At 43.0% G+C, this 24,806-nt stretch overlaps 1 protein-coding gene across 1 annotated transcript in view; it reads left to right on the top strand.

The window, feature by feature from the left end:
- Window positions 1–24,806, top strand: part of TENM3 (teneurin transmembrane protein 3) — a 317,283-nt gene that overhangs the window by 270,068 nt on the left and 22,409 nt on the right. The window contains exons 18-21 of the mRNA XM_082863864.1: window positions 3,876–4,108; window positions 5,388–5,542; window positions 6,325–7,199; window positions 23,495–23,670. Of these exons, the coding sequence (XP_082719990.1) occupies window positions 3,876–4,108; window positions 5,388–5,542; window positions 6,325–7,199; window positions 23,495–23,670 (1,439 nt within the window). The remainder of the gene's footprint in view (window positions 1–3,875; window positions 4,109–5,387; window positions 5,543–6,324; window positions 7,200–23,494; window positions 23,671–24,806) is intronic.

Here is a 24,806-nt window from a genome sequence, read left to right as displayed (position 1 = left end):
CTTTCATTTAGGGAAGGCTGGAACCCAAGAAGCAGCTCTAGGTTGCCATAGCAAGGTGCCCTGCCGGCAGTGGACGTAGCTCTCGTTTCCTGCTATTCTGTGGGGAGTATTTCCAGGAGCAAATTCTCTTCTCCAGGGCCACGTGCTCCTCCACATTTGTTCTTCTGGACAGTAGAGTTCTCTGCAAGATTAGAGCCTTCACTTGGTGGACATCTTTCAAGCCACTGGCATATACTGCTTGGTTTAGAAATTTCTGTGTCCTCAAGGAAGGAGTGCTTTAGGACAGGAAATAGCAAATATAAAGCACCACTTTGGACCTTCTCTTACTACTGTCCCACTGGAATAAAAGTTATGCCAATAAAGGCAAAGCTTATGACTCGAATGTCCATTATTTTTGGACCAAGAAAACTCATGCCCTATAGCTGAAGAGAGTGCCACTGCTACTCAAGCAACCATCTCAGAAATCTGTTGTTTTTTCTCAGAATGAGGGACATCATGAAAAAGTATGCATTCTTCATTTACCTTTATCATCATTGCTCCAGAAACAATTCAAACTGGATGTTTTAAGAAGGATCTGCGTCGTTTTAGTAGTTTCGATGTTATAGTATAACAGCAGGACCAAGGAAACAAATTTGAACGTATCCAAGTTTAGAGAATTTTTTTTCCTTGTTTACATTTTCAGAAGTCAAGTTATAGTTTAGTTAACAGTAATTATTACACTTCTACACGGGCTAGAGTTACAAGGCAAAAAGACGTAGCAATGTAAGAGGAGACAGGATACAAGCCAATGTTAAGAATAGCTAGGGGGGCTTCCCTGGTGGCGCAGTGGTTGAGAGTCCGCCTGCCGATGCAGGGGACACGGGTTTGTGCCCCGGTCCGGGACGATCCCACATGCCGCGGAGCGGCTGGGCCTGTGAGCCATGGCCGCTGAGCCTGCGCGTCTGGAGCCTGTGCTCTGCAACGGGAGAGGCCCGCATACTGCAAAAAAAAAAAAGAATAGCTAACACTTTTTTTTTTTTAAGCATTTTTAAATTTTTAAAATTTATTATTTATAAATTTATTTTATTTATTTATTTTTGGCTGTGTTGGCTGCTGTGCGCGGGCTTTCTCTAATTGTGGCAAGCAGGGGGGCTACTCTTTGTTGCGGTGCACGGGCTTCTCATTGCGGTGGCTTCTCTTGTTGCGGAGCACAGGCTCTAGGCACACGGGCTTCAGTAGTTGTGGCTCGCGGGTTCTAGAGCGCAGGTTCAGTAGTTGTGGCGCATGGGCTTAGTTGCTCCGCAGCATGTGGAATCTTCCCGGACCAGGGCTCGAACCCGTGTCCCCTGCACTAGCAGGCGGATTCTTAACCACTGCGCCACCGGGGAAGCCCAGCTAATGCTTACTGAGTACATACTGTGTGGCAGGCACTGTTCTAAGGACTGTACTTGTACTAGTTCATGTAATCCTCTCAGCATCCTATGAAATCTGCATTATTATCACCTTTACAGATAAGGAATCTGAGGTCACACAGTTAGTGATGCAGCTAGTGTTCAGACCTAGGCAATCTGGTCCAAAGGTCATGCTCATAGCTATACAGCTGGCAAGAAAATAAAATGTATGTATGTATATTTACAACCAACTGTATAATAATTAGTATGTAATCAGGGAGATAGGAAAGACTAAAGAATCTCTCCAATGTCATGTCTTCCAAAATAGACCCAGCTTGACTGAGTTGCAGCTGTGTCACCAGCTATATATACATACCTGGAAGATCAGCTCTGTCGATATCAGACTGATTATGGGGGGGGGGGGGGAAAGCCTCTATAAAATTGCTCTGAATGTTATACTGATATGTAACTTTTCATTACAGAGTAATAAACTACCGCACTAAGGAACACCATATGTCTCGTTGCATTTAAAACTTCAGGCATCGGGACTTCCCTGGCGGTCCAGTGGTTAAAGCTCGGCGCTCCCAGTGCAGGGGGCACGGGTTCGATCCCTGTTCAGGGAACTAAAATCTCACATGCCGTGGGGCAGCTAAGCCCGCCGCACCTCAACAAAGTGCCCACGGGCTGCTATGAAAGATCCTGCAACTAAGACCCGATGCAGCCAAACACAAATAAATAACTTTTTTTAATTTAAAAATAAAAATTAAATAAAATTAAATCTCAGGCATGAACTTATAAACATGATACAGTAACACTGAGCATGGCGAGTTGATCATCAGCTTAACCCAGTAGTTCTGAAGGGCTTTTATGTCAGATGGCTTTTTGCATCTCTTTATGAGTTCTTCATATCACTTTTCACCCTTTTCCCTCATATTTACACACTCGAGACCTCTTGCTCTAACCTGTTTCTTGTCACTAAAAGATATTAAAGGCTGGAAAGGAGAATCTGAAGGCGTTCAAGCCTTTGTGGGTCTGGGTGTTTGTCTACCAACATCACCGCCACAGAGCTTTCTAGAGCCCCAGAGGCCTCTACAGACCCCATGTGTGGCCAGCTGTCCCCTCTACCAATGTGAGAAACACCAGTGAACACTAGAGCCTTTCACAGCAGAGCCTTTCACAGCAGAATATCACAGCAGAGTCAAGTGCACGTGCTCACCACTTAAAAAGAAGAGCATTAAGTAGTGAGAACTGCTTCATTAGAACCTAACTAGTAATGAGAAAACTACTAAACCATTACTCAGGATACATATTTTCATGTAGTTAGATTTATACTACATATTTTAAATATCTACATATAAAATAAATGGAAACAAGCCTGTAAGTGTGTGTGTGTGGAGAGAGAAAGAGAATGAGAATAAAATCAGTAAAACCAATTTTATCATCGAATGACTTGTGGAATCTCCGAGATTCCTGCCTGTTGACATCTTTGTCAAGGTACCAAATCATTTAAACTCTTTTTAGAATTTTTTTTTCAGAAGGCAATATTTGCACACAGTGCAAAATTACATTAATTCCAAGAATGTGGTGTTGAGTTTATGTAAGGGGATTACCTTGCAATTTTAACTATATGTCATAATTTGTCCATTCCTTGCTAACGTTGGTCTTAACCGTTTTTACAGGTAACGGGACATAACATATTTTACATTTGCACTAATCTAGATTTATAAAACTGAGGTACTCTGTATTGTGAACAAATGTCTGTATGTCACCAAATTCATAGACATGTTTTAGAGCAGCTTAATTTGCAAATTTATAAAATGGAAGTGATGAACCCAGCATTCTGACTCAGTGCGTTAGGCCACTAAGACTGCCTCCTTCTCTTGAATGGCCTCATTTTAGTATTTAACCCCATAGCTCAGAATAGACGTTGTCACTGCGTCAGATTACCTTTCTGGATTCCAGTAGAGCAACCCAGACAGACACAGCACTACTTTTTTTCTTCTTTCAAAAAAAGTAATTTTTTTGGAGCCAGGTGGTTTTGGTTTGATTGCAAGAAAAGACAGGAGATTTCCCTACCGTGAGATGCAAGTAAAGTCACTAGTATGTTAATACTTCACTGGTGAGTTTGGCAGAGACACCCGTCCCCTGGAATAAACTTGAAGTCTGTCACTCAAAGGCTGTATGTTAATGGCTTTGAATTGAACCAAAAAGATTCCGAGAACTTGCTTCTTTGTTTCAGGCTGGAAGCATGTTGCCTTGTAAAGGTGATTATTTTTAAGATGGCCGTTTCCTAAATTGTTAAATCCTCGGCAACAGACAAGGAAGGAAAGCAGTCACATTAGAGGTTGCCACCAATTCTTCCAGCCGTTGATCCGGGGTTGGGGGGCCGGGGGGGAGGGTCTCGGTTTATAATTAGTTTCTCATCAACTGTTTTATTTTGCTTTCAATTTCTGTGTTTTAGGAGTAACTTTCTTTGTGATGTTTATGTATCATCTTTCTTTACAGCAGCAGCCCAGCTCATAGATACTACCTTGCAACTGATCCAGTCTCAGGGGATTTGTATGTTTCTGACACTAACACTCGCAGGATTTATCGCCCGAAGTCACTCACGGGTGCAAAAGACTTGACTAAAAATGCTGAAGTGGTTGCAGGGACAGGAGAACAGTGCCTTCCTTTTGATGAAGCCAGATGTGGGGATGGAGGGAAGGCTGTGGAAGCCACACTCATGAGTCCCAAAGGTACTGGCATTTATCAATTTGAGGATTTCTTTTTATTAAAAAAAAAAAAAATGTGGAAAATCCAGTTAGTGCCTGATTGTGTTTCATGCTGCGTCTAATATTTTACCCTCAGCTGTGTTCTGGAAAAGGCTGTTTCACATCTTTTAAAAGCTACTTAGTGTGAAACTGCTAGAATCCTAAGTTGATTTTACAGTAAATATTAGGTTCTTGGCATTTTTTATCGTACCATTTTTTTTCAACTTTTGAAAGAATCAGGCAACTACCCAATATCATTCAGGTGGCATCCTGTTCAACTTCAAGGAAGTATCTGAATTCTTTTTTTTTTTTTCCATTGTCCTGGAATTTCTTTGTCATGAATGAGTCCCAGGCCTCCTTAAAAGCCATCACTGGGCTTCCCTGGTGGCACAGTGGTTGAGAGCCCGCCTGCCGGTGCAGGGGACCCGGGTTTGTGTCCCGGTCCGGGAAGATCCCACGTGCCGCGGAGCCTGCGCGTCCGGAGCCTGTGCTCCGCAACGGGAGAGGCCGCAACAGTGAGAGGCCTGCGTACCACACACAAAAAAAGCCATCACTAAGCAACCCTATTAGCTCTCACTCAGTTTGTAGCTATTAAACTTCAGTTTCTATGCCACGGGAAAAAATGCTTGCTGTGAGGAATTTCTGGAGGTGGCAAGGGCTAAAATTCTATGTGATGAAGGTTTCTAGCTTTTAAACCAGTCAGGACTGACTCCTTGCTCATGTTTTATGCCATTTATTACAGTGATTTTTGGTTTGAGGCTTTGTGTTTTTGGGGTTTTGTTTTTTTTCATTATCGCTAGATACTATTATGTGAACAAGGACTGGAAGAAAAGTATTTGTTGTGCTGAGTTATTCATACTAGCAAATTTCATTGTAACAAGGTCAATAAAACACTAACCTTGGCTAAGATGTGTTTTTGTTAGCATATAAAGTTCAGTGTAACAGAATAGGACCTGTTTCTATAATTTATAGATGACAACACTGTACAGTCTTTATATTTAAAACACAGGTACTACCTATATGATTCACACACGAAGGACAGATTCTTACAAATTTCAGTTCTTTATTACATTTTACACTTATACGTAACATGAATGCCTATGTTGCGTTTTTCCTAATGTGTTTGCAATCTGCAGTCTTAACTTGCTGTCGACTGCCCATGTTATCACTGGGGTTAAATGTTGAGTTTCGTGATGGGCCTGAACATTTAATTAAAATTAATCTCTTTTGAAAGATTAATAACTGTTACTTCTCTTGGATACAGGAATGGCGATCGATAAAAATGGATTAATCTACTTTGTTGATGGAACCATGATCAGAAAAGTTGATCAGAATGGAATCATATCAACTCTCCTAGGCTCTAACGATCTGACTTCAGCCAGACCTTTAACTTGTGACACGAGCATGCACATCAGCCAGGTAGTGAAAACATTACGCCCAATTGTCTGTTTTTCCTCTAAGTGACTTGATTTCCTGTGTCAGTACGCTATGATGACACTGTGTTAAACCGCGCGTGGCATGGGCATCAGTCGTTGTGGTAGAGCCGCTCCACTAGAATGTGTCTCAGGAGCTAATAATGAAAAGTTATCTTCTTCTCCAGCTCTGCACTTGAAGAATTCAGTGAGATACAGAACAGTTATCACTAAGAAGTGCTAATCATTTGTAGTAAAATGCCAGTAAAGTAGCAGCACGCAGGTGTTCCTGAAAGAACACAACAGCTTAAATCTCTAATCTTTTGATTGCGTGAGGTCCTTAAGTAGTAGAGGGAACCCACTAGGATTAGTCCTCAGGGACTTATATTTAGAATTAGAAACTTTACTATTGGCCTGATTAAAAACACAAGGGAACAGTAATGTATTCATAACCTAGAAAGCCCCGCACTGGGTGATTGTTACTGCTAAAAAGAACAAGTATGTTCACATCTCATTGATATGTGTTAACTCACTACTTATGATTCATTTGCTATTTGGCTAGAACTTGCAAATCTTTCAATGAGCTGCATTTTTAAATAAAATTTTATTTCCTACATTTGTCTCCACTCAAAACCTTTTAAGTTTATTTCACTGTATGTATTTTAAAAACAATTTTTAAACAGTTTACCAAATCAATGGTAATTTCCCCAGTAAATTTCTAATTTACTCTTCTGGCAAATTAACAGCAGCTCAGTAACTGAGTAACCAGACCATTTCTTTTTTATGAAGGTACGTCTGGAATGGCCCACTGACCTAGCCATTAACCCTATGGATAACTCCATTTATGTTCTGGATAATAATGTAGTTTTACAGATCACTGAAAATCGTCAAGTGCGCATTGCTGCTGGGCGGCCCATGCATTGCCAGGTGCCAGGAGTGGAATATTCTGTGGGCAAGCACGCAGTTCAGACGACCCTGGAGTCGGCTACTGCCATTGCTGTGTCCTACAGTGGGGTCCTGTACATCATTGAAACCGACGAAAAGAAAATTAACCGGATAAGGCAAGTCACCACAGATGGGGAGATCTCCCTGGTTGCTGGGATTCCGTCAGAGTGTGACTGCAAAAACGATGCCAATTGTGACTGCTACCAGAGCGGAGATGGCTATGCCAAAGATGCCAAACTGAGCGCTCCGTCCTCCCTTGCCGCCTCTCCGGATGGTACCCTGTACATTGCAGACCTAGGAAACATTCGGATCCGGGCTGTGTCAAAGAACAAGCCTTTACTTAACTCTATGAACTTCTATGAAGTTGCCTCTCCAACTGATCAAGAACTCTATATCTTTGACGTCAATGGCACTCACCAGTATACTGTGAGTTTAGTCACTGGCGATTATCTGTACAATTTTAGCTACAGCAATGACAATGATATTACTGCTGTGACCGACAGTAACGGCAATACCCTTAGGATTAGACGGGACCCAAATCGGATGCCAGTTCGAGTGGTGTCTCCTGATAACCAAGTGATATGGTTGACCATAGGAACAAATGGATGTTTGAAAAGCATGACCGCTCAAGGACTGGAATTAGTTTTGTTTACTTACCATGGCAACAGCGGCCTTTTAGCCACTAAAAGCGATGAAACTGGATGGACAACATTTTTTGAGTAAGTAAATCAAAATTCTACTCTGATTATAAAATACTGTGATATAATAATGTAATCTAAAATAATAACAGTATAATCCTTTTCTGTTTATTTGTTCGTTTTTATTGACGTATAGTTGGTTTACAATGTTGTGTTAGTTTCAGGTGTACAGCAAAATGATTCAGTTATACATATATATATATTTCTTTTTCAGGTTCTTTTCCATAATAAGTTATTACAAGATATCGAATATAGTTCCCTGTGCTATACAGTAGGTCCTTGTTGTTTATCTATTTTATGTACAGTAGTGTGGATAATAATAGTACAATCTTAAGGGCAAGTGGGATTCAACTTTTTGGGGGGCCTGGAGCTTCTGTAATTTGGGGATCCCTCTTTCTGAAAAAAAAAAAAAAAAAAGACAAAATTAGACTCAGGGCCTTGGAAGGGACCCAGGCAGGTGGGGAGCCCTGAAGCTTAAGTTTCATTACCATCGAGGTCAATCTACCTCTGCTTAAAGATTAATTTAATATTTTACTTCATACAGACCTAATATATTAGCAGCAAACTTTTGGGGAAACATACTGCAGCCTTGGCTTTAGGCAAAAGCTTTTGGGGTTTATATTTGCCCGTGTGCTAAAGCTGACTGTTTTGGGAGCTGTCACTGAAGGGAAACTTTAAAAACATTTACAATGAACCTGGCTGAACCCATCAGCACCACAGATAGAAGGGCTTCACTTTTTATCATCAGTTATTGGAGAATCTAAACTCCACCTATAAGGACCTTACCGCTAAATGCAAATTAAATAGCTGGTCACTCTGAAAGCATATGAAAACGTAGAAGGAGCGTCCCGCTGGGGTATTCTACTAAATTTGTGGAGGAGTGGCCCAGGCAACGTGCTCTTTGAACAGTCACATTTTGTGACTGTGTAAAATCACTTTCCATTACTTGTTCATTCCACTAACATTGCACAAATCATAAGGGGAAATTAGATGTGCAGAGACGGCATGCTGACCAATGCAAAATACTCCTGGAAATGAATATTGAGTTCCTTAGTGGGACGTTCTCGATGAAATGCAGAAGCAAATGTACTTTCTGTAGGAACACAGCTCCAAAATTATGAGAAGAGTCAGTAGAAAAAAATGATCCAATATACAAATATTTTCCATACAACTTTTCTGGAACAGAACTTACACATTAGGCTTAGTTCTCCTGTACCTTGGATTGCTTTTCTTTTTTTCACAGATTCCCTTTTCATAAAATGAATGTTACCCAGCAGCATGATTTTGTCAGCGGAACAAACCTTTGCAATTGAATTACATTAAAATTCTGTTCTTAGCATTCCTTTTGCTCATTTTAGGATCACAATAGGAAAGGAATAAATTGGAAGTTAATGGCAAGCACTTCCTTTCAAAGTGATAGCAGGCTCTGTTGCCAAAGAGGCGAAAAAAAAGTACAGTAAAAATGCTCCCATCAGATGAGACTGGGCAGGAGAGCTGCTCTGATTATAAGATCTTCAGGAAATGATGGTGGCATTTGTAGGGTTTCGGTTTAAAAGCAGGGGCGAAAATAGAGAAATAAGGTTTTAGTACAGTCTAGGACTCAAGCTCTGCTCTGTGAGCCATGTTTGAATGTGTTCTTATTTGTTCCCGGGAATTGACAATGCACAGAAGTTCGTCATGTGGGTTACTACTGACGCATGGACTTCTGCAACACATATACAGGTTCACTAGTGACCTACAATGAGAAATGGATAAACTCCATTGGTGGAGTTGATGTGGGATAGTATAAACAAATTTGGGATGTTTACTTTTTTAATATTATGGTACACAAAGAAGACACATTTCTCTAGTACTAAACACTCCAAGAATTTCAGACTTAGTGAAGAATCAACATGACTGCTAGGGTAGAGGTTGATTTGGCAAACCTGTCTTGTGAATGTAATGGGCAAGCACTGTTTGCAAGAATGAAAGTTTTTAATTAATTAAAATAAATCACAATGATATTTGCACTAATACAGACCCATTACACATCATATTTAAAGTATATCTGTTAAGTCTTACATCTAGATAAATTACAATAAAGGCAACTATTCCAAAAAGCATTATTGCAGTATTCCACCGAATATAAACCTCATAATTATATACACACACGCATATAAACATGTGTTTGCTATAACTTAAGAATATAGTAGTTTACAGTACTTGAGAAACAGCTTTTCTAATCAAAGAAACAAATATTGCTTTCAAAAAACAGTGTTTTTGTTAATTTTCCTTTAGATGTCTGCAGCAAAGACATGATTTAAAAATTTCCAAGAAACATTTATGCACTTTGCAAAACAGTGTATTACTGTACAAGACAGGAAAAAAAATAGAGCATTTAACCTAAGTAATTCAGAATCATCATATCAGAATGACAAATGGTCATTTTTTTCTTTCTGCACATTCTTATAATTTAGCTGTGAATGAGCAAGGTCCACCCTTTCTAAGGGTGAGAAACATTAGAACACGTTCAAAAGTAAGTGCGTAAAGGAGTGTCATCGTCAGGCAGCCCCTCCGAAAGCACCCTCTGGATTCTGACAGAGTGGCCCCTTTCTGTCTGTGTAAGTCTGAGATTGTTGATGGGCACACCCAACCCCCCACCTCTACTCGTCAGAGCCTTGACAACAACAGTTTCTGCTTATTCTGTGCTGACTCGGATATATGAGACGGGATGTGAAGGTTCTGGAAGAGCCAGAGGGGACTCTGAATCCCTGTCAAGCTTCCTTGGTGTTTGTCGTTACTAGCGAGCTGGCAGACTCCCAGAACCCTAGTACATGTCTGTAATATTTCCCCTCACGTTCTTATAGTACTACATGTCTAATTTAGACCTTTTAAGGGTACTTGGTACTTTCGTAAAGAAGGGATGTGAGAGGTTTGACAATGGTCACAGTTTTACCAAAACCACAAGGAGATTATGGGGGGAAAAAAACACACTTCACAGTTGAAAAACACCTGTTTTCTATGACTTTTGTGATAGTAGTTCCTAGATCTGTTACATGCTGTATCTATCTACGTACAACTACCTTGCAAAGAAAGATTAAACTTTTCAGCCCAAATTCCCATTTGTATGTGTCCAGCTTTCTAGCTAGCCTAGTGTCTAAAAAGCCTTGAGATTAAAGCTTTATCGGATAGAAACAGATGGGAGAAGACCTGGGATCAATAAATTGCCTACCAATAAAAAGTGCAGTCGCTGCAGTTTCTACCAAAGAAATTTTAAAAGAGAATTAGCTGAAATTGTTTACCTTACATGTTTTAATTTCACTTCTTTTTTTCTTAGTGCAAACTTTCATTTACCATCAGCATGTCACAGTCTTGCGACATGTGTGTCACAGAACGTACAGAATGAAATGTGAAAGTATTTTCTAAAATGCAAGCTGTACCATTATCTCTGTGGCTCCCACGGCTCCTGGGAGCTTGCAGTGCACGTAGAACGCTCCCAACAGCTATTTGTTGAATGAAGGAGTAGAGGAGTTCACCTGTGGTCAGGTGAACGGTTATTTATAGAGAAGAGTCTGATGAAACCTAGAGCTGCCTCCGTTGGGAGAGTATCATGTGAATGTTTGCCTTCTGAAACAGTTCAGACTTTTCCGCACCAAGAGTTAATGCTGAAGATATTAACACTTCTCATTTTTGTTGTTGATTTTTTGAAATATATTTACCTACTATTACACATTTACTCTCTTTTGCTTTATAAAGTAAGGACTTCCTCAGTTGACCTTGTTATTACAATAAGTAACGAAAATTAAAACTTCATACTGGTAGCACTTTCTTCTGAAATGTTGGGATTAAAGAGTTAAAGCCAGAAAACATTTCCCATGCAAATACAGTTTAAGTATACTGTTGTCCCTGGTAACAGGAAGAATGGTTCTAGGAAAAGGAAACCCGACTCTCAACTTGAGATTCTCATCAGTCACCAATAAAATAGGGTGACTTTCGGGTTCACTGGTAGTTTGCAAAGCACAAGAAACCTTCATTTCAGAAACTAGAGATACCGTCTTTGGCACAGCAATTTCTCTCCGTGTTACTTGTGATTTTTGTGTCCCTACTGTGATTTGTTAGGGAAGTGGCCAGTGTTCTTGGACATGCTACAGACGGTGTGATAGGCAGACAGGTGTCAGGTAGTTTATAACTCAGCTCTGAAATCCCTGAGTTAGACTAGTATGTTTCACGAGCGGAATAATTATTTGTTGCTAATTGAATAAGCCATCTTGCCTCAGACCTCCTCGTCCGTTGAGTTGCTGGGCGGTAGAAAGGATGTCCATCTGGCTCCGGCGTCCCCTTGTCTGAGGACCCTGTGATGAGCCTACTTACCCCCTTCACTTAGTATTAGGGAGTATCTTGTGCTGGTCTTCATACCATTTTCAAACAATTATCACACGTTATAATTCCTTAGCTAGAGTAATTCCAGGGAGACCCGAAAGATCTTACTTGCTAGAAATCTATTCTTTAAAAAGCTCATAGGCAGAGCGAAACCTCAGTTCTTCACTTGCGTGCACGCGGAAGCAAACCCAGTGTATTGGACTGGGCAGTTGGGTCAAGTGTGCAAAGACTAACGGCATTTCACAGTTCTCTGCTTGTTCACCCCGTAAGGGACACACCGCGCGGGCTCACCTGGAGGCTCTTCTGTCTGCTTAGAGAAGACAGCACGGAGAAAACACCCTGAGCTCTGGCTGACGTGTACGTGCGCACAGCCGGGCGGTGACAGTTTTCTGTCTTGGGACTTGGAATATTTGGGGCTTTATATGCACGGGGCTGACTGTGGTCTTTCGTGAGCTCTATTCGGATTCACGGAGCAAATAAATGAGTTTCAGCTCTTAACACATTTACGTAGGTGTATATGGGTCTCGAGCTTCTCATTTGGGTGCTTTACTGTCCCTCATTCAAGCTGAGCAATTTCAGAACGAGCTTCTGGACCATTTCTTTATAATGAACGTAACCCCGAGCCCACGACAGATCCACAGCTTGCCACTGACATCAGTTCCGAGCGTCTGGGAGAGGATGGAAAAGGGCATCTCAGAGAAGGAGAGAGAGGCAGCGTAAGGCGTAACTGGGCTCCAGATCCAGAGCAGTGAGCACAAAGCGCAGGTAACCTAGGAGAGCTCAGTGACGGCTATTCCCGGCCGGGAAAGGTGCGCCCGGCCCCCGTGACGCTGAATCATGTCTAAATAGCTGGACATGTGTCAGCCTGTGTTCTCTCGATGTGTGTGTGACTGTAATAGCTCATGATGTTAGAAAAACCACAGAGGCATCTTCCATGGGGCAAAACTGAGAAGATAACCTTTCCCTTGGTAGGCATCTGACAGCAAACCCTAAAAGTTCCAACGCTGAAACCACGTTTCATTGCTATTTCTGCCCAAAATTGCATTAAAAACAAAGCAACCCATTTTACAAATACATTTCTAAAACTGATGCCCAATTCCGCTCCTTTATTTTCCTTTTTCTCTTTCTTTCCTCATGGAAGAAAAAATTTGCTGCATTAAGGATGATTTTAAGAGATTTTATCAGCAGATCACTTAAGTTCATGGGAAAATGCTGTGGTTGATTTCCATTTTTGCTGTTTTGTTTAATTGTTTAATAATTTTGCTTTAAGTTTGTAACCAGAATGTATAGTCCCAGGGACATCAGTAAAAAAAAGTGTGTAGCCAATTGAATAATTGTACATTTTTGTACATTTCAAACACTAACCTGAACGCTACTAAGGCAATGCTTTTACTAATGCTTGATTTAATCCAATTTTCTTCTGCAATCTAGTTTTAAGTTAGATGACCTGATAGCATCATATCTGGGTGTGTCAGCAACTTCCCTTACACAGTGATTATCAGATGATTTACTTACTCTAAGACCAAGTTATATACACCAGCCATTTTAAAGGGTTGTCTGATAACAGGGCAAGAAATCTACACGGTGACAACCGGTGAAAGGGAACTTTATTATTTTATAATCACAGAACTGAAGATGGACAGTTGGGTATTTTCCAGAGACTGTCCGGCATCTCTGACTGATTCCTATGATATCAAAATAAAAGCAACCTCAGCATCCCTCCCTCCAGGCTACCCTAACTCCTAGACTCCCAGAAGAAGCCCCTTGCCTGTGTTCCAGGATCCTGGCTTCAGGATATCTTGAGGTGTCAAAGCACAGCTAACGTGGACTCTGTTCTCTTTTGGACTCCATCCCACGGTTGGGGGAGATGACCTAGGAAGGAGATAAGATGATTGGGGAAACCATCATCCCTGATTCCTCATAGCATCCCTTCCATCCATCCCTAGTTTCTTCCATATAACAAAGTGAATCAGCTATACATGTACATATATCCCCATATGCCCTCCCTCTTGCGTCTCCCTCCCTCCCACCCTCCCTATCCCACCCCTCTAGGTGGTCACAGAGCACCGAGCTGGTCTCCCTGTGCCATGCGGCTGCCTCCCACTAGCTAGCTATTTTACGTTTGGTGGTGTAGATATGTCCCTGCCACTCTCTCACTTCGTCCCAGCTTCTCCCTCCCTGCCGTGTCCTCAAGTTCATTCTCTACGTCTGCGTCTTTATTCCTGTCCTGCCCCTATGTTCATGAGACATGAGAACCGTTTTTTTTTTTAGATTCCATATATAATCTGAGGTTCTTAAAGTGAGAGCCCTAAAGGTACGAAGCAAGGTGAGCAAGCCGAGGTGGGTGGGGTGTTCCAGGCCAGAGGAGAGCATTTCCTTGGGAGGCAGAGCGTGGTAGGTTTTAGAAAGAATGTGCAGCTCAGAATGACAAGAGCGTAGAGCATGTGTGAAAGTAGGAAAAAGAAAGTAGGTGGAGATCACAGTTTTGATCAAGCAGGGCTAACCTGACCACCTGGTGATCCTGGGTGGACAGGCTTCCCTTCATGGGAGATTACCAGGAAGGCAACATGGTCCATCTGGGGACAATATAAGGATGGATTGAATGTAGCAAAGTAGGAGGCTGAGAAAAGGGGGAGAGAGGAGTTAGGAGACAGTAAATCCAGTTGGGAGGTGAAGGCCTGACCCACAGATGGGCACTGAAATTACAGAGAAAGAGGTGGTTAGTCATTAGGAAATGAAATATAACATGGTGACTGAACGCAAGAGGGGAGGGAGAAGAGAATCTGCTGACCTAGCGACCAAGTGGGTAGGAAATACAGGGAGGACGCAGGTTGGTAGAAACAGATGAGCTCTGATTTGGAAACTATGGCTTTGAGGGGACCGTAGTCCATTCCAGCCCAGCATGTGTTCGGAAACAGCCAGTGAGAACTCAGGGCAAGTCAGTTCTAGAGACGTGGGCATGGGGCCCATGGAAAGAGCTGAGCCCCAAGTGTGAATGAGATCTAGCTGGGGGGGAAACGTGTGAATATATGAATTTACAGACTAGGGTTTCCTGTGGCTCAACAACGGAGACAGTACGAGTGTTCACACTTCAGGGTCGCCTTTTCTGCTACTGGACGCCATCCCCCCGATTATTGATGCCATCAGATCTGGGCCTCGCCTTGTGTGTTACCTCCCCTTCTGTATTTGTCCCCTCTTTGCTCCCTCTTGTTCCTTAACTGCCTACGTCTGACCATCCCTCTGCTTTCCCTCCATCCTCACACTTTCCACGATATCCACTTTCTCTCATAAAGCTTGTGAGTAGACAGCATTTTAGTCTGTGGTGTTCATCTTAGATTCCCAGTCTCCCCACTACGTCTATTGTTTTTCCTCCCAGTCCTTCCTTATTTCCAAATCATTGACGTCCCATTAGTTCCTTGATGCCTCTTTCTCTCTGTTCTCTATTTGCCGTCTTTTCTGAGAAGCAGCGTAAGCTGATTGGGAAAAGGCATTCGGTTTGGAAACTGAGAACCTGGGCTCCAGCCTGACTTTGTCACTTACTCCACCTGTGAGTCCGCGCAAGGCACGGCGCCCCTCTAAAATTCTGTGCCCTCACCTGCGAAATGCAAGGCTTCTTAGTAATTAAAAATTCTTGCCTGCTCTAAGAAAATGTGTGATTCTGCCATTTCTCCCCAACTTTTCCTAGGTCCCTGTCAAGGCTGATTCCAAAAGAAACAACATTTAAGAAGTTACCAGACTTCTTTTGCTAAAATAGTGTGGCGTTTCAGCCAAACCTGGTATCTATTATGCCGCTGGTAGTCATAGCAATTTACAATAATAAAATTTCTCTTTCCAAACGGGCTTCATACTTTTATTTTAACCTTTCCAGCTTTACCATAAGTCTTTCAAATCCACCTTGTCCTCACTCACTGCACAGCCATTTCCTGGGTGGGTCTCAGTGAGTGGCCAGGATACAAAGAGGAGAGCTCCGGAGAAGGATGGGTTTGTCCCCTGAGCGCTCCCGGGCCCCATGGAATCAATCAGGGAGGACGAGGGCATGCACAGTTCTGTCTGACAGATTCTTTGGAACAAAAATTTCCCTGACATCCCCTCTCCAGCAAGTCTACATTTCAAGGCCTGGCCAAGACCTGTTATCTAAACAAATAAGACGTGTCCCACTCGTTTCAACCTTCCGTAGTCAATAAACATTTTCTAAATGGTTTGAATAAGATCCTGTCTTAATGAGGGCTCACCCACAAGCTTTCAGTCCACAAAGGGAGCTAATTCTGGAATGTCCTGACTCGGATCCCTTTGTCTCAGGCCTGTGAATTTCAGGGCTGCTCATTATCACTTCATCAGCTCTCCCTGATATGGTGATGACCACGGAAGGAAAGAGGCACTGGGCCACTTTTCTTGAATTCGATCTTTGAAAAATATCGAAAATAATGAAAAATGTCCTATCCATGACCATCTGTCACTAGGCTCGATGTTCAAAGTAAGGGCGGGACCAGAGGTGAGAAAGCAAAGATCTGCCTTTGTCTGTGGTCTTCTGAACTCACGTCGTCTGGGTGTCTGTGGTCTTCTGAACTCGTGTCGTCTGGGTGTCTGTGGTCTTCTGAACTCACGTCGTCTGGGTGTCTGTGGTCTTCTGAACTCACGTCGTCTGGGTGTCTGTGGTCTTCTGAACTCACGTCGTCTGGGTGTCTGTGGTCTTCTGAACTCGCGTCGTCTGGGTGTCTGTGGTCTTCTGAACTCACGTCGTCTGGGTGTCTGTGGTCTTCTGAACTCACGTCGTCTGGGTGTCTGTGGTCTTCTGAACTCACGTCGTCTGGGTGTCTGTGGTCTTCTGAACTCGTGTCGTCTGGGTGTCTGTGGTCTTCTGAACTCACGTCGTCTGGGTGTCTGTGGTCTTCTGAACTCGTGTCGTCTGGGTGTCTGTGGTCTTCTGAACTCACGTCGTCTGGGTGTCTGTGGTCTTCTGAACTCGTGTCGTCTGGGTGTCTGTGGTCTTCTGAACTCGTGTCGTCTGGGTGTCTGTGGTCTTCTGAACTCGTGTCGTCTGGGTGTCTGTGGTCTTCTGAACTCACGTCGTCTGGGTGTCTGTGGTCTTCTGAACTCGTGTCGTCTGGGTGTCTGTGGTCTTCTGAACTCACGTCGTCTGGGTGTCTGTGGTCTTCTGAACTCACGTCGTCTGGGTGTCTGTGGTCTTCTGAACTCGTGTTATCTGGGTGTCTGTGGTCTTCTGAACTCGTGTCGTCTGGGTGTCTGTGGTCTTCTGAACTCATGTTATCTGGGTGTTGCCAAACAGGATAGTGGCTTGACTGTAGGCCGCTGCCCTTTCCGGGTTTATGAAGCAAAGCAATGGCCAGAATTTTGCCCCATCGCAAGATCTCTGAATAAAATGCGACAGCAGCAGAGAAATGTAAGTGTGTGTTAACCCCTCTTTCCGCTCCCACCCTTGCAGTTCCACCCGTTCTCATGAGGATCCTCTTAGCCCTGGACACAAACATCATGTAAAATAATACCTTCTTTTGTCTTTCTTATTTTGCATCTTCCCCGTTAGTTTTGGTAATGTGTAGGTAGCAGACAGCTAAGTACCAGATGAACCAATGATTTAAGAGTTGGTTGATTGCTCTACTTCCCTTGATGATGGAAGCATTTTGCATTTTCTCTTCAGAACCTGATTTTTTGAGGATTTCTAACTGACAACATTGCTCCTGAATTCAAAGAAATTATGATTTGCCTGTGAGATCGCTGTTAAAATGTACAAACCTCAGTTTCGTTCCCAGAATGCTTACATGTAAATTCTTTTGATAAGAGTGTTACAAATCACATTGTTGCTATTAGGGTTCCAGACAGTCCACCACGAGAAGCTTAAGTCGGGTTCTGTTCTGGTTTTGCCGTTTGCGCACGTCCCTCACCAGGCCTGCAGACCCAGGAGCGCTTTGTGCATATGTTTGTGTTATGATGAGGTTGGTAATTTTGTTCTGCTTTACCACAATGACAGATAAGAAGCTATTATGGGTTAGCACTGTGAAAAAAGTATTGCCATACAGATGGCAAGGTTGGGGGGGGATTTTGTTTGGGGTTTTTTTTTTTTTTTGGTTTTGCAGGCTGTTAAACAGTGAAAGGACATTGGATTAAAGGAACTCTGATAGACGGGAGAAAAGATTCTCCCTCTGTGTCGGGGGGACAGTGGGGGAAAGACAGGTTGATTACGTCTTTCCTGGGAATCCTTACTGGGACTCAAGTCTAAAAGCACACGGATGCAGCCCCACTCAGCAGCTTATTCCGGGTGGCCCTGGGGAAGACGCGGAAGAGCCAGACACGACTGGCTGCCATCCAGACCAACACCTCCTGGTGTCTCAGCTTCTCAAGACAGGCTGATTTGGACTAGAGAAACCAGTCAGAGGTGACACATGCGTTTAGCTGGCTAGTGTCCATTCCTCTACAGGTGAGGAGAATAAAGGTCTGGGAGAGGAGCATCGCCAACATTTTAGGAGTAAATACATACATTTGTCCCACCTTTGAGACCAGTTCAGCGTCGGGCTGAATCGCAAGGCAAGGGGGACGGGGCAGCCCACTCAAAAGAGCCGCCCCTCTCAGGGCGACGGCTGCCTCTCTTCGCTGGTTTGCTTTCTTCTCTAAAGCCCTGCTCTCATGGACACAGATTTTTCTCAAAAACAGAAGGTAATTTTAGAAATGAAACATTTGATTAAAGAAGCCATGGGACTTCCCTGGCGGTCCAGCGGTTAAGACTCAGCGCTTCCACCGCAGGGGGCTCGGGTTCAATCCCTGGTCGGGGAACTAAGATCCCGCATGGCGCGCGGGGAGGCCAAAAAAAAAAAAAAAGAAGCAGCCATGTTATGGGGAAGCACTGAAGACAACAGATAATCCTGTTGAGTTTTAAAGAAAACTTGTTACCTTTGTTGAATGATGTTAGCTGACTCTGCTGTAATGTATCAACTTAATTGAATGTTTGCTTTTGAACAAGACTTTTTCTGGGTAAGAGTTAAAAGGCTTAGAACAAGCTAACAGACAACAGAAATAAGTATATCAGATTTTTTAATGCAACAAACTACATGTTAATTGTTACCTTATTCTTTTTATCTTTAGTAGACACTTTTAAAAGTGTCTAACTCACCAACACGTGGTGTATAAGGAAGACAGGACTCTAATAAATTAGTTTTGTTCTGATGTTTTAGACCACTTGCCAAAAAAAAAAGTTTTCAAGAACTTTGTTTCTACCTGAATACATTTGCGGTATCAATAGTCTATTGACCTTGGTTGGTGACAGTCTCAGTCAGTGTTTCTCTCCGTTGAGGAACCACTAGAAGATGTTTAAGCAGAGAAGCGTGGTACTCGGGGCGGCTTCGGAAGATGGATTTGGTAGCCGTGAGTATGGGGAGAGGCGACAAGACCAGCTTTTGAAATCTAGGGTGGCTGTGGGAGTGGGAAGATATGTGAGAGACATTGTGAAGGAAAAGTAAAGAGTTGGGAACTTCTGTCTGTAAAGGGAAGCGAGAGAGAAAATTTCACGTCAGAATGGAATCAGCGTCTTCAACTGAGAAGGTCTGAGGCTCTGGCTTTCCGGGGCATTTGTCGATAATCCCGCTGTTTAGGAAACGTAAAAAGAGATTTAAAAATATACCACAAAGGGTAAAACAGCAAGTCTAGGCAAAAAAACGCAAAATCAAAATTAAAGACGAACAAACAGAGAAACATCAGTGAAGAGCATCGCAAAGGTCGTGGGGAGCCTGGGGGATTTGCCTTTTCCAGCAAAAGGGGCCTTTGTCAAGAGGGGTCAACCGGGAGTAAAGAAGAGTGTGCTGTGCGATGAACTTGAAGCCGTGCGGCTGCGACCGGATGAGTGGAAAGGGGGCATCAAGTTGATGTTCTAGTCAGATTCCCTGGAGCCTATCGCACTGTAGATTCAAGAAGCTCATGAAAGAAAACCATGTCTCAGACCTACAAGCTGGGCAGGCCTGCTTCACCAGCGAGGCCAAGCAGCCTTCCGCAGAGCCGCGAAGCTGCGCGGAAGCAGAGTATGTCCAGAGGCGTGTGTTTGATGGGAAGGCCCCTGTTAGCACCCGGGATCAAAGCTTTTCAGAGGACAGGCGAACATCGGCTGCTGCGTTGTTTTTCTGCTTTTGCCAGAGAAGGGATCGCCTGCCACGTCTGAAAGGCATCTTGGCCCCTTGTTCTCTCTCCCTCCCTTATCCGGCATCCCCTGGCAATTCTAATGGCTGCCATCCATCTTGTTGCATTTCTGTTGTCATAGATGCGAATCTGTGCAGAAGTTTTCACAGATCCACAGGGAAATGGAAAAAATAAATAATGATGGGGAGAACATTTTCATAAAGCTTTACTGGTCCTTGTCAAGAACCTTCACCCTGAAGTTAGGTCCTTTCTATCTGTGGCATGAGTAATGGCCTTTCTTTATGAAATGATGCTAGTTAGAGGTGAGGAGTTTTTATTTAAAAACTCTCTGTTGGGCCCCAATTTTATTTTTTGTACTGGTTTGTGAAATCGGCAACTCAGGGAAGGATTCCCCGCTTGACGTGTCGCCCCGCCCCTGGGCTCCTTTACACCGAATTAAAGCCTTGCTTCCCTTTAAAACCTCCGTCACAGTCCCCAGTGATGAGCCTCCCTCTACCATATCAGGGACCCTACGCGGACCCTCCGCTTCAGTGGGCTCTTCTGCTCCCTGACCTCACAGCCCGTCCGTCCTCAGTCCTCTGCACCCTCTCCCTGGCTGTCTTCCTGGCTGGAATGTGTCCTGTGCCTTCCTTACTCACCTGTATAAATCTGCATCGATTTCAAGGCCCAGCTTAGGTCCCCACCTTGACGTGGCCCTTCCCTGCTCTGCTCCAGCACGATCACTCCATCACCTGCCCTCGGGGGGTGGGGGGACTCTGGACCACCAGACTTCTGATGCTCTGTGTACCCACAATCCCCTCGCACCGTGACTAGCCCACAAAGCTCATTCAGAAACTGGTAGGTGACTGGCGGGGTAGACGCTCTGAGGGCCCTTCCGAAATAGCAGCTTTCCTGGCCGGCCCTGTGCGAGCCCTTCAGCCCTTTTAGTGCCTTAACGTAGATGCAGCCACTTGTCTGAAGGCACAAATTGAGGACTTCCAGGGCTAAACTGTGAAACTGGGCCACTAAGATGCCCGCTTAACCCTCTGTCATTCTAACTGCACTGCCTACAAAGGCTGCTCGTACTTTTATTTTCCAAAGAACCAAAGGCTAATAGGTTAGCGTCTGAATGTGCAGCATCCGATGCTCTATGGCCGTGTGCTCAGCATCCTGTGATAGGAAATGCCTGCCCAGCAGGACAGGGAACGTGGGGTAGGCCAATGAAAGAGCAGAGGCAAAGGTTGGAGAAATGCTTTCTGCAGGAGAAAGGTGACAGACCTGCTTTAGATTGAACGGAGCTAGAAAACATAAACCAGCAAAGGGGTCGATAAAGGGCAGGTGAGTGACAGCAGCAAGAATGAATCAGCAGAGTGCTGGCAGGTGGCATCACCTGTATAAAGCTACCGTTCTCCACTTCAAGTCAAGCCCTGTGATTTACAGAAGGGCTAAGGGACCTGGGTCCAGTGCATGAAAGTTCCAGGTATGGCCCCATCGTGAGATACAAAGACAGCCAGATCAAATCACCTGACCACATCATATTTTCGTTTTTCCACCTGTAAAACGGGAAGGGGGTGGGGGCATAGTGCAGCACTGAACTGCCTTTTACGTAGGAGCATTCCAAAGGATGTTAGTTTATTTTTTCAATTTTTCTATAGCTTCTTTTTTTTTCTTCCAGTGTTATTGAGATATAATGGACAGACAGCACTGTGTAAGTTTAAGGTGTACAGCATAGTGATGGGACTTCCATACATCACGAAAGGATTATCACAATAAGTTTAGTGAACGTCCATCATCTCCTATAGATACAACATTAAAGAACGAGAAAATACACATTTTTTGCTTGTGATGAGAACTCTTGGGATTTTTCTCTCTTTACAACTTTTATATATAACTGACAGCAGTGTTAATTCTATTTATCACGTTGTACATTAGATCCCTAGTACTTACTTATCTTAGGGTGTTCATTTCTTTAAAACACAATAGCTTATTTTTCATCGTATCCTATGAGAAATGTAACGCGCTGCAAGAATTATGTCCAGGTTAAGATTGCACTTTAAGCTGGTTTGGTCAGTAATTCTGTAACTCTGCTTTGCTGCATAAATAAACCTATGCTTGTTTGTTTCAAGAGTAATAATTTCTTCAAAAAAGCAGTTTTGGTTTCTTTCACTGATGCCTTAATCTGCTGGGGGCATTTGGGTTGCTGGAGAGGGAAGGGAGTCTGCTGTTTCACTTCAGCTCTGCCTTTTATGGGTCCAAACAATGATTACACTCAACGGCGCATTTTCTCTCTCTCTCTCTCTCTCTCTCTCTCTCTCTCTTTCTCTCTTTCTCCATCCGTCGCCCGCCTCTTTCTCCTGAGTGCCCGTTTCTGCCGCTGGCGTAGCAGCAGGGCGAGTTGTCAGATCAAGTCAGGCAAGCCCACGATCTGAGTGATGCTGTCCCCACTGAAGTAACGGGCCCTGAACAGACATCCGTCTCCTTCCTCCCTTCTGCCTTCCTAGCTCCGCCATGACATTGGCCTTCTAGAGTCTGCTCCTAATTCCTATAACCACATTTTTCAAAGCTAATTTTTACAATCTAGAAGCCCTCTCTCCTTTTATTCCAAAGTATCATTTAAGTCCTTTTTTCTACCCCTTATTCCCTTGTTGCCCCATGTTTACACCCGTTATTAGGGTCCTCTTCACTGTTTTTCCTCCTCTGGTAACTTCTGTCTTTCGCTAATAAGACTCTTTCTCTCCTAGTTCTGCATCTGGGCTTACTTTAAGTAGGGCATGGTTCAGGTCTCCATTTCACTTAGACCTTTTATTGATGAAGCAGCCTTAGTATTAATATGAAATCCAATCTTAAGTATATTTTTTGTCCCAAGGAAGTCCCTGATTTTTCATCCAGAATTTACATTTTTTTCCCTTTCTTCAAACCACCTTGTCATTTTTGAAATTTTCTCTGGTGCTGCCACCAATAGAAAAGTCACCCCCAAAATCAATTTTTTAGTAAAATGTTGTATCTGTAATGCATATTTATGATAATAAGATAGCTTTTTAAATATATCCTAACACTTAAATTATAGGTGCCTCTTATATTTATATGCTAAAAAAAAGTGGGGGTATCATAAAAAAGCAAATAGTCATTAAATGTCAGGAAATATTACATCTCATTTCAGTAAACATGATAAATCATCATTCAAGATATCACCCACTCCTACAACATGAGTATAGACAAGATAGATTATCTCCACCCCGCCAACATTAAGTCCCAATTTACCATTATAAAGTAGGTCAATCACTGAGAAATAAAGTCTTTAGAAAAGGCCTTATTATATTAATTTGTTGAAGATGTCTCAGGATACCAAAGGAATATCTTTACATATGCAAATACTTACATGCATGTACATACACTGCTTTACAAAATTATATATATATTTTTCCATATTGCACTGCCATAGAGGGCATAAGTTAGTAAAACTTTCAAAAAGGATATAACAGTGAATTAAATCTACTTTATAGAAAATATGGAGGAATACTAAGAAATTTAATATCAGCAAACATGTTCCCTTTGAAACAGCAAATTAGATGTGCAGGAGGAATGTGGTCACACTTGAGAGAATAACATGCTGGGGAGGGAGCTGCTCTGTTTACTCTTGCCCTCGCAGGTGAGGCTTCTCTGTGTTCAACAGGCTTCCGATCACTTCAAAGCATGTTTGAAGTCCTCACTGCACAGCTCATGCACAAAGACAAATATTCTTCCAAATGTGTGCAGCTACTGTTGCTGCAGACTCTCTCATGAGTAAGAAGAACTTGCAGTTTCCTATTTAATGCCGAGTTCATGCCTCTTTTATTCAGCTATGACAGTGAAGGTCGTCTGACAAATGTGACGTTTCCAACCGGAGTGGTCACAAACCTCCATGGAGACATGGACAAGGCTATCACAGTGGACCTTGAGTCATCCAGCCGAGAAGAAGGTGTCAGCATCACTTCAAACCTGTCCTCCATCGACTCATTCTACACCGTGGTTCAAGGTAAACACGAAAGCAGAGCTTTCAATGGCCCAGTTTAAAATACTACTGGTGGGGCTTCCCTGGTGGTCCAGTGGTTAAGACTTCACCTTCCAATGTAGGGGGTGCGGGTTCGATCCCTGATCAGGGAGCTAAGATCCCACATGCCTTGAGGCCAAAAAACCAAAACATAAAACAGAAGCAATATTGTAACAAGTTCAATAAAGACTTTAAAAATAGTCCACACCAAAAAAAAAACTCTTTAAAAAATAAAATACCACTGGCAGCCGGGTAGAAAGTGGCAACCCACATTTTAAAAGGTGAACCAGGAAAGAGAAGGTGGAAATATAAACCCCTAGAGATATCGATGGGATAGTCTAATGTCTACGTGTAGTGTTTATTTAGTGATATATACGTATATAAAATCACATAATATCTAAAACAATCTGTTAACCTAGAAATGACGGTTTTTTTCTTTCCCATTTAATAAAACACGTTAATTCCCGCTCTTCACTTGCATCTAAAGGCCCTTTGGCATCATCATCACTGCCGTGGAAGGCCAGCAGGCTGAGCTTTCCGAATCCATGCACGATGCAGCATTTGAATCCGCATCTCATGCCATCACTGGGAATTGTGTACCCATATGTGTAATAGCTCAACTTTCCATTTTTTCATTCAGTCTGTAGGTATATATGTCCAATAACTCCATGATGGACCCTCCCACCATATTCCTTTTTGATGTAATCTTGAAAAGGCCTGTTTACAATGACAATTGCAACTGTGGGGTCATTGCTCTAAGACTCATTGCTAAGTGTGAGTTAAGCTTCTCTGACTCTTTTTTTTTTTACCAATTCTGTCAGGTAATCTCTACAGTCATCTAAAATCAGTATTGCTTGAATTCATTGCTTCCCCAAATGGTCCTATATTATTCAAAATTTTTAACTTGAGGCAATAGCCTACAATATGAGAGGGTGTTTTGTACAAAATATGACTTCCTTTTTTTTTTTTTTTAATTTATTTGATTTTGGCTGCATTGGGTCTTCGTTGCTGTGCGTGGGCTTTCTCTAGTTGTGGCGAGCGGGGGCTACTCTTCGTTGCGGTGCGCGGGCTTCTCATTGCGATGGCTTCCCTTGTTGCGGAGCACAGGCTCAAGGCACTTG

Source organism: Leucopleurus acutus (assembly GCF_964270905.1).
Source record: "Leucopleurus acutus genome assembly, chromosome: 21".
In the NCBI taxonomy this organism is placed as follows: Eukaryota; Metazoa; Chordata; class Mammalia; order Artiodactyla; family Delphinidae; genus Leucopleurus; species Leucopleurus acutus.
This window is presented reverse-complemented; position numbering and strand designations above follow the sequence as displayed.